We start from the raw sequence: 15,930 nt of genomic DNA, 5'->3' as shown, positions 1-15,930 counted from the left end.
TTTTTTTTGGCTGGAATGTTCTCAATCTGTGGTTGGCTGAACCCACAGATGCAGAACCCAGGGATATGGAGGCTGACTCTAAGTTACAGCCACAAGACCTCTGACTACAGAGAACCAGCAGGCATTCATCAAAAGTGGCTCTCCAGCGAGGGGAAGTAAGAATAAAGACTCTTCTACCTTAACATATAAAGGAGGACCTGCCACCCACAGAGGCTCTGAATCCCTTCTCAATGACAATTATAAAGAATATCATATCATTTTATATGAGGCAGTCATGCCATATTTTTAAGAGTATTTAGCAAAATGGTCTAATTTAATTAACATCTTAACAAACACAATCATTTACAATCTCCAAAAGGAAACTACAAGAATAGTGATAACTTTATATCAATACAGACGTTTTGAATAGTTTGTCCCTTTAAGTGTTCACAATTATTCTATAAAACAGACATTATGCTAGTATCCACATTCCACACTTGGAGAAACAGGTACATCCCAGGTCACACAGCTGGGATTCACATTGGTCTGTGCAACAAAAAGCCTGGGCTCACCCACTCCACTATGTGGCTCCTTCTGCTCTCACTGGCCTATCAAGACCTCTAAAAACAGCACTGAGTTTGGATGACATGCCCATTATTTTTAGAGAAAAATCACAGAAAAAAGTTAGAAACGTAAACCAGTATGTTAGAAAGCACCGTAAAATGCTCAACAATATTTAATAAATGAATAAATATATCTTTACCTACTTTCTCATTTAGTGTTTATTAGCTACAGCTTGGGGATAAGCCATCTCATATGTTTTAAAGTATTATATAGAAAGTATTTCAAATACTTATAGCAAGGACGTATCATCTCCAGACTGGGAGAAAGCTGGTTGTGTCACTGCTATTATGAAAGCCACAAAGCCCCAACTCTAGAAGCCAAATACATAGCAATGCTACAAAGTAAAAGAAGTAAGGGCTGCTTTGCCGCAAGTAACAAAGATGAAACACTAATCTTGGGCCCCGATGGATCCCACCCTAATGTCAGGAATGCTCATACATTCAAGAAGTTATAGCACTAAATGTTTTGCAAATATGTGAATATTGCCTTTTTGGAGATAAACTTCACAAAAGAGTGAATTCACATTTTATTTATGGATCTTAACATACCTTTATTTATAGCAAACCTTTGCACAGCATCATCCAAAATTTCTAAATTTCGGTAAATAATAAAACCAGCCTATAAAAAAACAGAAAAATTTAAAAAGTATCCTAAAGATCACCGAAATAAAACAGTAAGTCCCATCTTCAGAAAAATCGAAGGGGATGATTCGCAAAGCACCCAAACATAGAATTCAACCTATTATGTGACACAAATATCAATATGTCCTCATTTAATAATCATACCAATTGTGAAAACTGAGAAAGTAAGCTGCCTAAGCCTTAAAAATTTTTCACTTTTTCACACTCAATATTACACACAATATCCAAATAAAATAACCTATAACGGAATCTAACAAAATGCAATCTAGTGAGAGAAATCCTACTTAAATCAGCTGATTTAAGTCAGTATATAAAGAGTCCTCCTTCTAAGTCCTGTTAACAAGAACAATCAAGTCACATTGATTTTTCATGAATAAAAATGCTACAGAACTTGTGCTAGCTCTCAACAAGTTTGGGGATATCTTTTAAAGGAAAATTATCATCCAATGCTCCTAACAAAAGTGAATTGTTGCTGGTTACAATTCAAAGGAGTTTCCATTCCTTTGATAGATGCAAAGGAGAAACCATAAAATATTCATCTACAAATGACAGCATGAATTAGGAGAAAACAAATTCACTGTGGAATAAAATACATTTCTTAAAAAATACACAATATTGCTAGATATAAAGATAAGCCCAGATTTCACTACATACAAACATGCAAATATAAAAATATATCTAATGGCAGCAACAAGCTAAATTTGGAGGCAATTTTTCTAAAATTTCACCACATTTTATGTATAAATATAGGAAATAAGGCCAGTTTCAAAACAGAAACTGTACTATAATTATTTTCATTCTGAATTGTTTATATATCAAATCCATCATCAGTACTATTTGTGCTTGCTCAGCCTGGGTTTCTTAGCCTTTCATGTTTTCAGCAAGTTCACATTTTTTTTTACATACAAATTAGACATTAATTTGGCTTCATGACAATGAAAATAACTAGCATTGAACAATCTGTTGATTGGTACTTGCTAACTAATATCGAGAATGAACAGTTTCACTAAATGTCTTCCTAAGCATTTTTCAATGCCAAATTGATATAAAATATTTTGGTAGAGTTTCTGCCACTACTACAATAAAATTTTTCTAAAGTCATTATAATAATGTTTTTAAAACACATCACAATTTCTAAAGATCTTTAAGCACGTACATAAGCATCAGTGGCTGCATACAGTTTCTGGTCCTCAGTGAGAGGAAATTTACTCCAATTGCTACAGCGGATAGACTTGTCTTTCAGAAGCTGTTTACCTAAGAGGTGTTTAACCAGACCACTGAGGCTCCAGGTTTCTGTACATTTCAACTAGAAATGATGAAAAAGCAACACAGTAAAAATCAGTTCCTGTTTTCAGGTATTAACAAAAGACATCAAATGAGCATACCACAAATAAAATTAGGAAATGTTATACCAAAATACAACCCACAGATAGCCTTCAACCAATTCCCTGTCACTAAAAGCCTCATATGCAGTCCACATTGTAAGAATTTAATTCTAGAATTTCCCTAATGTAGGTATTAAAATTCTTGGACTTTAAAAGTACTGTTCATGAAAAAAAAGCTGGTTAGTAGCCTTTCTACCTCCTAGCCAAATGAATAGTTGGCTAAATATGAGAATTTAATTTAATGACTTCATTAATAAAATATGTGAAATATAGGTGATGGAACTGATAGCCAAACTTCCACTAAGAGCACTGTATCACAAGAGCTCCAGTATGCTCTCCCTTAAATAAAAAAAAAATTTTTAAGTTACTGGTATAAATGAATTAAAAATATACACCTAAAACACAATTTTACATTTGCAAATATATGAATGTGAAAGAATACCAAGAACTGGGAGGAAGGGAAGGAGAAGGCTTGCTTAAATAAACTGTATGAAATCTCAGCACTTTGGGAGGCCGAGTCAGGTGGATCACATGGTCAGGAGATCAAGACCATCCTGGCTAACATGGTGAAACCCCGCCTCTACTAAAAAAAATACAAAAAATTAGCTGGGTGTGGTGGCACGCCTGTAGTCCCAGCTACTTGTGGGGCTGAGGCAGGAGAATCACTTGAACCCAGGAGGCAAAGGTTTCAGTGAGCCAAGATTGCACCACTGCACTCCAGCCCGGGCGACAGAGCAAGACTGTGTCTCAAAAAAAAAAAACGAAAGAAAGAAACCGTATGCCGGCCAGGTGTGGTGGCTCACGCCTGTGATCTCAGCACTTTGGGAGGCCAAGGCAGGCAGATGACCTGAGGTCAGGAGTTCAAGATCAGCCTGAACAACATGGAGAAATCCCATCTCTACTAAAAACACAAAATTAGCCAGGCGTGGTGGCGCATGCCTGTAACCCCAGCTACTCAGGAGGCTGAGGCAGGAGAATCACTTAAACCCAGGAGGTGGAGGTTGCAGTGAGCTGAGATCACACCATTGCACTCCAGCCTGGGCAACAAGAGCGAAACTCCATCTCTGGAAAAAAAAAAAAAAGAAACTGTATGGCAAGGCAGTGGATTAGAACTAAAGGTTTTCCATTGTGGAAGGCTGTGTAGCAATTCCTCAAAGACCTAAAGAAAGAAACACCATTTACCCCAGCAATCCCACTACTGGGTATATACCAAAAGGAATGTAAATTATTCTGTTATAAAGACATATGCAAGCATATGTTCACTGCAGCACTATTTACGATAGCAAAGACATGGAATCAGCCTAGATGCCCATCAATGATAGACTGCATTTAAAAAAAAAAAATTGTGGTACATATGCACCACGGAATAGTATGGAATAGTATGCAGCCATTAAAAAAGAAAAAAACAAGATCATGTTCTTTGCAGGGACATGGATGGCACTGGAGGCCATTATCCTTAGCAAACTTATGCAGGAACGGAAAAGCAAATACCGTATGTTCTCACTTATAAGTGGGATCTAAATGATAAGAACACACGGACACACAGAGGGGAACAACACACACTGTGGGAGGTGGAGGGTGGGAGAAGGGAGGAAGAGAATCAGGAAAAATAACTAATGGGTACTAGGTTTAATACCTGGGTGATAACCTGTACAATAAACCCCCATGACACAAGTTTACCTATGTAAGAAACATGCACATGTACCCCTGATTGTGAAACAAAAATTAAAAAAAAAAAAAAAACTAAACTAAAGGTTTTCATTATAGAACATTCACTTGGAACTTTTTTATTGCTACAAAAACATTATATAACTTAAACTATTTTTTCAAAAACTCTAACATTCAGATAAAAAGTACATTCTGTGCAACACAAAATTATCTTCATTATGAAAATTGTATATATATTGATTTTACCTTTTTATTGGCAACATCTGTCAACTCCACAAAATTCTTCAATTTGATATCAAAGTCACGTAGAAGTTTCCACTGATCTCCTTCAATTCCTACACCTGCCTTTTTAATTGCTTTATTTTCAAGCAACATTTTTAATCCCTGGGGAAAAACTGTAACATTTTCTTGTTATTTCTGTAAGTTCTGTCAAGTATGATGGATTTATGTCCTACTTCTTATACATACCAGTTTTATGTTTAAATGTGTATTTAACAGTAATCTTAAATTGAGAAACATATTCACCTTGAGTATGTCTTAACTAAAGCAAATGGTCCTGATTGATAAATGACAAGAAAAAATAATCAGTTTCAATGCCACTCCTGCTAGCAATAGCAGTATATATCCTGGTCAGTTAGCCCCTTAAAATTTCAGTTTTCTCTTCTCTAAAACAGAAAAAATGTCAATGCCTCACAGGTATGTTGTGAAAATTAAATAAAACAAGGAATGCGAGTGAATCAGGTAGAACATAAATACTTAAATAAATTTAAGATAATGAGAGAATGGCCAGCTAATAAAAGAACTTAATTTTATAGGGATAAAGTTGACATATTACAATTATCAGCCATAAAAAAATGAAATGAAGAGACACCAACCTGGCATGGAAGAAATGTGGAACAAGTAACATTTGCTCTCAGAAACACACAACTGAATTAGCACAACTTTGCCAAGTTTCCCTTTATTGTATAATGGTGGCCACTCCATGTCAAATCCCACGACATCCCCATCTGATAGACTCATGCTAAGGGGGGAAAAGTCGTGTAAATTAATTATGTTAAAATTTTAAACTTCTGTATAATTAAAGACATAATTCAAAAATTAAAAGGCAATCACAGACAAGTTATCTGCAGTACATACAACTGATAATGAACAGCCAGAAAATATGTAAAATTGCTTGAAAAAAAGTAAGAAAAGACAAATTATTCAACAGAAAAATAGAGAAAAATATGAACAGGTAATTCCCAAAAGAAAATCCAAATGACCTATAAATCCAAAAGATATGGCCAGGTACGGTGGTTTACCCCTGTAATCCCAGCACTTTGGGAGGTCAAGGCAGGAGGACTGCTTGAGACTAGGAGTTTAAGACCAACTTGTGCAACACAGCATGTCTCTACAAAAAAAAAAAAAATTAAAAATTAACTGGGTGTGGTGGCACACACCTGTAGTCCCAGCTACTCAGGAAGCTGAGGCAGGAGGATCACTTGAGTCCAGGAGTTCAAGGTTAGCGTGAGCTATGATCACATCACTGCACTTCAGCCTGGGTAAAAGTGCAAGACCCTGTCTCCAAGAAAAACAAAAATAAAAAATAAATTTTAAAAATCCAAAAAAAAATGTGAAGACACTGCTTCTCACTAGAAGTCAAAGAAATGCAAATTAAGTCTACATGATTTCACATCTATCTGACTGGTAAAAATTAAAGTTTCAGAATACCAAGTGTTAAGAGGATATCTATCAGTGGGGAATGTATAAATTGGTAAAATCCTTTTGGAAGAAAACTTTTGACAATGACAATATCTAGTTGAAGGTGCATAAACACTATGACCCCACAAGTTTTGTCACAAATAAATGAAACCCTCAGAAACAAAGAGACATGTTTAAGAATGTGCATTGCAACACTGTTCTACTGGCAAAACTTAGAAACAAACTAAATTTCCATTAACAAGAGAATGGACTGAACCAGCTGTTGCATAAGGAAACATTGTAAGATACAACAGTTAAAATGTAACTATACAGATCAACAAGAAAAATTCTCAAAAACATAGTGTTGAGTAAAAAAGACAAGTTACAGAGTACATAGTTTGTTAGCATTTTTTAAAGTTTTTAAATGGGCAAAATAACATTATATAATATTTTCAGATAAAAAATTATTAAGTACTATCATAAAAAACATGTGGGCAGCCAGTGGCTCATGCCTGTAATCCCAGTGCTTTGAGAGACCAAGGCAGGAGGATCACTTGAAGCCAGGAGTTCAAAACTAGCCTAGGCAACATAGTGAGATCCTGTCTTTAAAAAATATAAATAAATAAATTAGCCAGGCATGGCAGCACATACCAGTAGTTCTAGCTACTTGAGAGGCTGAGGCAAAAGGATCACATGAGCCCATAAGGTTGAGGCTGCACTGAGTATGATCTCACCATCGCACTTCAGCCTGGATAACAGAGCAAGACCCTGTTTTTATTAAAAAGGAAAAAAAAATGCACGAAACTCATAGAAGTTATCTCAGAGGGGCACAGGGGGAGAATCAGAAAGAACAAACATGGGGCTTCAGCTATATTTTAATGTTTCATTTCTTGATAAAGAACTGAAGAAAACAGGCCAGGTGCAGTGGCTCACACCTGTAATCCCAACACTTTGGGGGGCCAAGGCAGGCAGATTGCTTGAGTCCAGGAATTCAAGACCAGCCTGGGCAACATGGCAAAAAACTCATCTCTATAAAAAAATACATATAAAAATTATCCGGGCGTGGTGGTGCATGCCTGTAGTCCCAGCTACTCAGGAGGCTGAGGTGGGAGGATTACTTGAGCCCAAGAGGCAGAGGTTGAAGTGAACCAAGATCACAACACTGTCACTCCAGCACAAGCAACAGAGTAAGACCCTATTAAAAAAAAAAAAAAAAAATTGAAGAAAATTAAGATTTGATAAACAAAGTGGGAGGAATATGCATATTTATTATATTGTTATCTATTGTTGTTGATATTTGCTTATTTAATAGTTGTTAAAAATTGAAAATATATTTAAAAAATAAAAGAAACTCAACTTCTGCTTCAGGCCAACATTATAACAAGGGAGGCCAGACTCACCCTCCCACCACAAACAAATCTAACTTGGACAAAACAACTGTTTCGTATACTAGACAACAGGCAGTACAGGACTTCCAAGGGAAGGGAAATGAAGGGTGAACCTTACAGTTGCCCCACATTTTTCCTGGGACCCATTGCAGACAACAGAATGGGGAAAAGAATCACAAGAAGAGCACTGAGTTGGGGAGACAGAGTTCAGAGCCCTGGAAGCTGAAGGACCTGGAACTCCCGGGGTAGAGTTCTGGAGAGGAGGAAGCTAGGCAGGAGGAGCGCTCCGGAAATCTTCCTAAGGGACTCCTTTGGTCTTTGCAGAATACGAAGACAAGTATGCATAGACCATAACTCTATGGGGCCGGGCAAACAACCATAAGCTGAATGATTCTCAGGATGGACTTACACAAAGGTAAGAGGCATTAAAGCTCTGAAAAGTCAGAGAACAGATGGCTGATCACCAGAGGCAATCAACAAAGACTCCAGAAGGGTCACATCTTATTAGAAGCCTAAATTACCCTTAGACTAAAGGCAAATGTGGACCTTCCCTGATCAAGCTTGAAAACAAGCCTCAAAACATAAAGTTGATCTTCAAGTAACTTAGCTGTCTGACAAAGTTCCTTTCGTTAAAGGAAAACAATAAAATCTAACATTCCGCAAAGAAAAATCACAATGCCTAATCTAAGAAAAAAAAATTAACAGCTGTAAGAATAAACAGGAAAATATGACCCAAAACCAGGAGAAAAATCATCCAATAGAAAGAAAAAAATCCTAGAATAATGGAATTAACAGACAAGTACATTAAAACAGCTATTAAAAATATGCTAAATATATTCAAGAATTTCAAAAGAAACACGAATAATGAGAGCTAAAATGGAAAAAAAAAAAAAAAGAATCAAATGGAACTTCTAGAGATAAACAAAATAATGTAGTATCTAAAAAAGAAATTCACAGGATGGTATAAACAGACCAGACACTACAGAAGAAAAAAATGTAAGTGAACTTGAAGACATAGGAAACGAAACTATTGAAGCTATTCAAAATGAAGCACAGAAAGAAGAAAAGGAAGAAAGAAAACAAGACTAAAAGGAAACAGCCTCAGTGGCCTGCGACACAGTATCAAGCAATCAAACGTGTGTACTAAGAGTCCCAGAAAGTAAAAAGAATAACAGGATAGGAGGAAAAAAGATCTGAAGACATTTTTCAAATTTGATTAAACACATAAGTCCACGGATCAAAAAAATTCAATGAACTCCAAGCCAAATAAACACCAACCACATTACACAAGGGCACATCATAATCAAATTGTTAGAAATCTGTGGTAGCAAAAATTTAAGGTATCCAGAGGAAGGGAAAGCAAACACAAAAACTCTGCCTGCCTTTTATAAAATACATAGAAGTCATCAAAACTACAATTCTTCAAGTCACTTTTGCTAATTGCCTTCAGAAATGACATACTGTAGCAATGCTGAAGGTAAAATGGTAGAGTTAATATGTAATCATAAACAACAGATTTTACCTCCTCTGTGAAACTAATTCAGTATAATGAATCCCAAAGTGGCCAGATAAACTATAGAAGTAAAAACACTTGAATGTTATTTCTAGCTTATATCTACACCAGTAGACCATTAATAAATAGCTTAACTTACCTCTGCCTTTTGTTTGTTTGTTTGTCTGTTTGAGACAGGGTCTTGCCCTGTTGCCCAGGCTGGAGAGCAGTGGTGTGATCAAGGCTCACCGCTGCCTCAAACTCTTGGGCCCAAAACCTAGGCCTCCTGAGTAGCTAGGACCACAGACACCTGGATAATTTTTAAATTTTTTTTATAGAGATGGGGTCTTACTATAGCTGGTCTCAAACTCCTGGGCTCAAGCGATCCTCCTGCTTTGGCCTCCCAAAGTGTAGGGATTATAGGCATTAGCCACTGTGCCCAGCACCTCTGCTTTTTTTAACCCAATATGTAACAAATTTTTTTCATTTTTTTTAAAGAAAAAAAAAGACAGGTATAACAACTTCAAAAAAGATCTGAATGAATTCCTTATTACTTCTGTTTTATGCTTTGAGAGCCTTGGATTGCATTATTGCAGTCCTAATTTTACAAGGCAACCTTTAAAAATACTAACAGACATTTCTGTTTTTTGTTGGTTTGTGGGTTTGTTTCTTGTTTTTGTTTTTTTTTTTTTTTTTTTTTGAGACGGAGTCTTACTCTGTCGGCCAGGCTGGAGTGCAGTGGCACAATTTTGGCTCACTGCAACCTCCGCCTCCCAGGTTCAAGCAATTCTCCTGCTTCAGCCTCCTGAGTAGCTGAGACTACAGGCGTCCACCACCACACCTGGATAATTTTTTGTATTTTTAGTAGAGACGGGGTTTCACCGTGTTAGCTGGGATGGTCTCGATCTCCTGATCTCGTGATCCACCCGCCTCGGCCTCCCAAAGTGCTGGGATTACAGGCCTGAGCCACCGTACCTGGCCTCTAATGTTTAGTTAGAACATTTTTTAAGGATCATTTGTTAGAATTGTTGCTAATTAAACACAACAGAGCCAATCACAGCCACTATTCAATATTACTATGTTGATATTTTTAATGAAATATACAGGTGCATTTAAAGGTTAATTTTTGCATTTTTTCCCTAAATTGGTAAAATAAACATAATATATTCAGTAGCTCTATATATAACATCTTAAGTACTAAAAGTTAAAAAAACTGTCGTGCTCACTTCAGCAGTACATATACTAAAAAAGTTAAAAAAACTGTCTAAAGTAATAGAAAAGCATATGCATGAACAAACTGACAGATTACAAATTAATTCAGTGACTATTTTTTATTTGAAACGTAAAACTTGGTGAGAGTCTATACATAGATATAATTATCTACTGAACACACCTCAACTGTAAAACTCAGTATATTCACAAATATTACATTATTACCATAATAGTACCTTCTAAGGATCCAAATTCAAATGAAATCAGGAAATTCAAACCACTTACCAAATATCTTCTGACAGGAAAGAGCAATCACTAGCGTCATAACTATACACAATGGATCCAGTGAATTCTAAGAAGGGGAGGTCGTCTTCAAAAACACTCTTCCGAACACATGCCTTGAGTTTAGTAAATTTCAAAACAGGCACAAAGTTCACATCAAATAACAAATGTTCACTGAAATAATAAAGTTCACTGAAGCATTCAATTTATAGTTCTAAGTTTTATCAATTAATGTTTTACAAACTAATGAAGTCATAAAGAAAACTAAACAAAGAAAAAGCCATCCCATTGTAAAATTATTTCTCCTAGCAAGTTTATCTTCAAACCTCTAATCCCATTTTCATAAAAGCATTTATTTTCCTGTGTTTTTTTTTTCTGGTAATTATATTCGTATTGTAGCTGTAAGAATAATGTTGCCTTAAAATGCTTAAGGCTGGCTGGCAAACAAAAAATTCAACAAAGGTAATGTTGTCTAAATTATCTGAACTAGAACAAACTGGTAAAGTCAACCATGTAAACTGAATATAAAAAGAGAAAATATACAGTAAGAATTCTCATTTTGTAAACCCAATTAAAGTTTATTCCAGTTTACCCTTTCAACAACTAGGTCCTGGTGCATTTAGACAACAGCAACTCTGACCTAAACAATGACTCGAAGTTTACAAGTAACAACTGACTCTTTGCACAGTCAAATATAAATTAAATTTCCCACCTGAAAGAATAGTCAATGAACAACATACCTTTCTTTCTTCTACAGCACATCTTTTATTCTGCACATTCATCCATTCAGGACATTTCCGCTGCCGTGAAGTTGTTTCCAATTTTTTTTCATTCATCTTTGAAATGTCCTATTTGCAGAGTCCAAAAAAACAATGCCTTCATGGGTAAATACAAAACAATATCTGAAAAAAACTGAGAGGTAGTACTGTCGATATGAATGAAAACCAAACATACATATTTAAAGTAAGTTATGACACCTAGGTCCAAGCATAAGTTATAAGAGCTAGAATTACAAAAGAAAACAGATACAATATGCTGCATCTAATAATTATACGTTTAGTATTTCTTCCTCTTAAAACCAATCAGCCATTTTAATTGACTTGTATAATTCTGACAGTTTCAAAATTTTTTTTTTTTAGTTTCAAAATTCTATTATTCTATGACTTTGATTCTTAAGAATAACCTCACCTCACTATGAATGAAAATCCTTGAGTATATGAATTATTATGAATTCCTGACATTTTAAATTTTCTACATGATTATTCTGTCTTAAGATCTAAGTAAATTCAGCAAAACTATTAGATTTATTCACAAGTCTACTTAAAAATTTAATTCTGAAGACAGATAATAGCTCTTCTACATTAAGGATTTTTATTTTGCTCCTCACCTAGTAAGTGAACAAATTTCCCTAAGAATGAGTTTTTTAGAGGATGTTTAAAAAATCTGTTAATATCTTTGAGGGCACCCCTCAATGTAAACCAAAATTCAAGTATAATTAAAGAAAATACAGTGAATAAGAATCTTCCAAAGGTGATGTGTGCATTAAAAATAATAATAACATATTTGTTTTGTTAATAGTAAAATGGATCCATACCCTGATATGACTCATACTAAATTGAAATAGCCTTAGCTCAAGGCTTAGTTCTTAGCAAATTCCTCACACTTCAACCTCAGTTCCTATTACTTTAGCTTTCTAATAAGGAGGTAGCAGTTTTTTTGTTTTTTGTTTTTTGTGTTTGAGATGGAGTCTTACTGTGTTGCCCAGGCTGGAGTGCAGTGGCATGATCTCGGCTCTCCGCAAGCTCTGCCTCCTGGGTTCACGCCATTCTCCTGCCTCAGCCTCCTGAGTAGCTGGGACTACAGGCGCCCACCACCACGCCCAGCTAATTTTTTGTATTTTTTAGTAGAGAGGGGGTTTCACCGTGTTAGCCAGGATGGTCTCGATCTCCTGACCTCATGATCTGCCCACCTCAGCCTCCCAAAGTGCTAGGATTACAAGCGTGAGCCATCATGCCCAGCCAAGGAGGTAGCAGTTTTTAATGTAACACTGAAGAGTCTCATGATGAAACAGGATGCTAATGTTAACTACACTATTTATGATTTGAGGATAGTCTGTTGTATTTGACATTTAACAATATAAAGTCTGACAAAATTAAACAATATGCAGCAACTATCCCAAGCATGAATCAGAAACTGAAAATACTGATAATTTATGGAACAAAAAATTTTAAAAATGACTTTATCAAACAAATTTTCCATTTAGAACAAACTCCATCGCTATTGTGCACTGGGAAGGAAAGGGTTAACAGAGCAGGTTTGTAACTCATTCTTTAACCACTGGGGGAGAGAGAATGAAAGACCTCCACCAAAGTTCCCAGTAAACATCCCAATGACATCAAACCAGAAGGCAGCTTACTTTTAGTCTTTATTAGTAGAAAAATACCAAACAGTCCATATCTAGAAAACGTTAGCAAGAAAGAGTTCAACTATCTAGATTGTTTATTGTTAATGAGCCTGGAGATTGTTTATTGTTAATGAGCCTGGAATTATGGATTTATTAATTTATGCTTGAAAATGTGGGGTAGTCAAATAAAGCACACAATTAAAAATAATAATACAGGAGTCCCAATATCAAAACAACTTCCTTTGTGCAATGTTTTTGCACATATTGCTTAAAACTAGTGTGTTAATACAAAACTACAACGCATCCTAATGCAGAAGAAAGGTACATTTTTGTAATTTGTTTCTCACGGTTTGCGACTCAAAAAAAGAATGTTCTATCTGCAATTGGTGCTTGCTTATATTCATTGAATCATGATCAAAGTTTGCCGATGGGTACAACTCAACTCTTGGGGTTGCCACATGCATCATATGCAGTGAAAAAATATGTCAAATACATATGCTTTATTAACTGTAAAGCATTTTATATATGTCACTGGTTATCAGTAAGTGTTTATTTTGTCACAAATTCAAAATCCTTGACAGGAGAAGTCAAAAGCTGATCCCAGATTATATATGTAAAATCAGTTCTTATTCTTAAAATATATGTTTATAAAGCTGGAAAACAAGTTTCTGCTATATGTAGAGTAGGTCTCATTGGCAAAATGCCAGAAAACTGAGGTTTCCACAAGTAACACAAACTTTATAAAAACATCTGTAGACTTCTGAAATTTTGTAAGTAATTCATTTACACTGCCAAAACAGAAATAAACTTCAATAACTCTTTCCTTCTATCTATAACACTAAAATCATTTTAATTCGAAATATGTAATTTTTAGATGGAAATGCTCTTTTGCATGCAAAATTCTATCTAGATACTTCCAGGCAAAGAATTTGAACGTAAATTTGTTTACAAACCTAACATCTTTGTCAAATTTACTTATATCTTGGGATAGATAAAAAGCACACCGAAAATTAATGTTGTGGGATAACTTGCAATAGGGAAATCCTTTACCATACATGAGGATTGTAATTCCTGACGAGGTAAAGGTTATTCCTGGTCAAATTCACAGTATAAAATAATTTTTTATTTACATACGTACTCATTATGTCATTCAGCATGTATGACTTTGACATGTCTTTTTCTAAAATCACATGTTTTAGCTTCTGCACAGCAAATCAGTGTGAACAGACAACCTACAGAATGGGAGAAAATTTTTGCAATCTATCCATCTGACAAAGGTCTAATATCCAGAATCTACAAGGAACTCAAACAAATTTACAAGAAAAAAAACAATCCCATTAAAAAGTGGGCAGAGGACGTGAACAGACACTTCTCAAAAACAGACATTTATGCAACCATGAAATATGAAAAAAAACTCAACATCACTGATCAGTAGAGAAATACAAATCTTTTTGGTATACAAATCAAAATCACAATGAGATACCCTCTCATGCCAGTCAGAATGGCGTATATTAAAAAGTCAAGAAACAACACGTGCTGGCAAGGCTGTGGAGAAATAAGAATGCTTTTACACTGTTGGTGGGAATGTAAACTAGTTCAACCATTGTGGAAGACAGTGTAATTCCTCAAATACCTAGAACCAGAAATACCATTTGACCCTGCAATCCCATTACTGAGTATATACCCAAAGGAATATAAATCATCCCATTATAAAGATACAAGCATATGTATGTTCACTGTAGCACTATTCACAATAGCAAAGACATGGAAACAACCCCAATGCCCATCAATGACAGGCTAGATAAAGAAAATATGGTACATATGCAATGGAATACTATGCAGCCATAAAAAGGAAGAAGATCATGTCCTTTGCAGGGACATGGATGGAACTGAAACCCATTATCCTCAGCAAACTAACAAAGGAATAGAAAACCAAATACCACATGTTCTTACTTGTAAGTGGGAGCTGAACAATGAGAATATATGGGTAACGACATACACTGGGTCCTGGAGGTGCGACAGCATCAGGAAAAACAGCTAATGCATGCTGGGCTTAATACCTAGGTGATAGATTGATAGGTGCGGCAAACCAACATGGCACACAGTTACCTATGTAACAAACCTGCACGTCCTGCACATGTATCCTGGAACTTAAAATAAAATTAATTTTTTAAAAAAACATGTATTTTATAATTTTATAATGCTTCATATTGTACCTTTAAAGGATTTTAAACCCCCCTTTAAAATAACGTATTATGATTTGCTTTGGTTTGGACTTTTCCTGAAATCTTATCTATCTACCACTATCTACAATTTTTCAACCTTTATCATTATTTTAAAGGCTGTCCGGAATTTTTGTTGTTGTTGTTTTGTTGCTTAATTTTGGTTTTGGCCAGGCACAGTGGCTCATACCTGAAATCCTAGTACTTTGGGAGGCTGAAGCAGGAGGACTGATTGAGGGCAGGAGTTCAAGACTAACTTGGTCAACATAGTGAGATCCCATCTCATATTAAAAAAAAAATTGTTGGCCGGGCGCGGTGGCTCAAGCCTGTAATCCCAGCACTTTGGGAGGCCGAGACGGGCGGATCACGAGGTCAGGAGATCGAGACCATCCTGGCTAATACGGTGAAACCCTGTCTCTACTTAAAAATACAAAAAACTAGCCGGGCGACGAGGCGGGCGCCTGTAGTCCCAGCTACTGGGGAGGCTGAGGCAGGAGAATGGCGTAAACTCGGGAGGCGGAGCTTGCAGTGAGCTGAGATCCGGCCACTGCACTCCAGCCTGGGTGGCAGAGCAAGACTCCGTCTCAAAAAAAAAAAAAAAAATTGTTTTTTATTTTGAATGGCTTAATCGGAATATGTTTGTCTTTCAGTATGGAAATGAAAATTAATCTCATTCACAGGTGGTATAAAAAGTTGTTTTCCCTTTCACCTTACTTTCATTACTTTCTTCAGTTTCCTCTTTTTCTTTTTCCATTTTTTTCTGACTTGATGAAATTATCATGCATTCCCCTTTTCCTCATTATTCACGTTAAACTGCACTGGGTTTATGCTACACTCTACTCCTGACCAAGACTTTTTAACAATATTTTCTTCGAATTCTACATAGCAACCACTACAAAGAAGCACATGGCAAAAGAGAAGGCTTTGCTCTCATAGACTGAAAACTCCTTTTT

General features: G+C 35.8%; 1 protein-coding gene across 9 annotated transcripts in view; it reads right to left on the bottom strand.

The window, feature by feature from the left end:
• Positions 1 to 15,930, bottom strand: part of WRN (WRN RecQ like helicase) — a 144,096-nt gene that overhangs the window by 105,087 nt on the left and 23,079 nt on the right. For 7 of the 9 annotated variants that reach the window (XM_033230369.1, XM_033230424.1, XM_033230414.1 and 4 more), the window contains 6 exons: positions 11,092 to 11,263; positions 10,355 to 10,467; positions 5,173 to 5,318; positions 4,544 to 4,692; positions 2,401 to 2,550; positions 1,152 to 1,221 (listed from right to left, as the gene is read on the bottom strand). In XM_033230369.1, the coding sequence (XP_033086260.1) occupies positions 1,152 to 1,221; positions 2,401 to 2,550; positions 4,544 to 4,692; positions 5,173 to 5,318; positions 10,355 to 10,467; positions 11,092 to 11,187 (724 nt within the window). In that variant the 5' untranslated portion in view covers positions 11,188 to 11,263. Of the gene's footprint in view, positions 1 to 1,151; positions 1,222 to 2,400; positions 2,551 to 4,543; positions 4,693 to 5,172; positions 5,319 to 10,354; positions 10,468 to 11,091; positions 11,264 to 13,893; positions 13,971 to 15,930 lie in introns of those variants that run through there. The other 2 variants (XM_033230396.1, XM_033230406.1) reach the window with 2 other exon arrangements.

Source organism: Trachypithecus francoisi, unplaced genomic scaffold (assembly GCF_009764315.1).
Source record: "Trachypithecus francoisi isolate TF-2019V2 unplaced genomic scaffold, Tfra_2.0 Contig01440, whole genome shotgun sequence".
Classification (NCBI taxonomy): Eukaryota; Metazoa; Chordata; class Mammalia; order Primates; family Cercopithecidae; genus Trachypithecus; species Trachypithecus francoisi.
The sequence above is the reverse complement of the archived record's forward strand: the minus strand, read 5'-3'. Positions and strand labels throughout refer to the sequence as shown.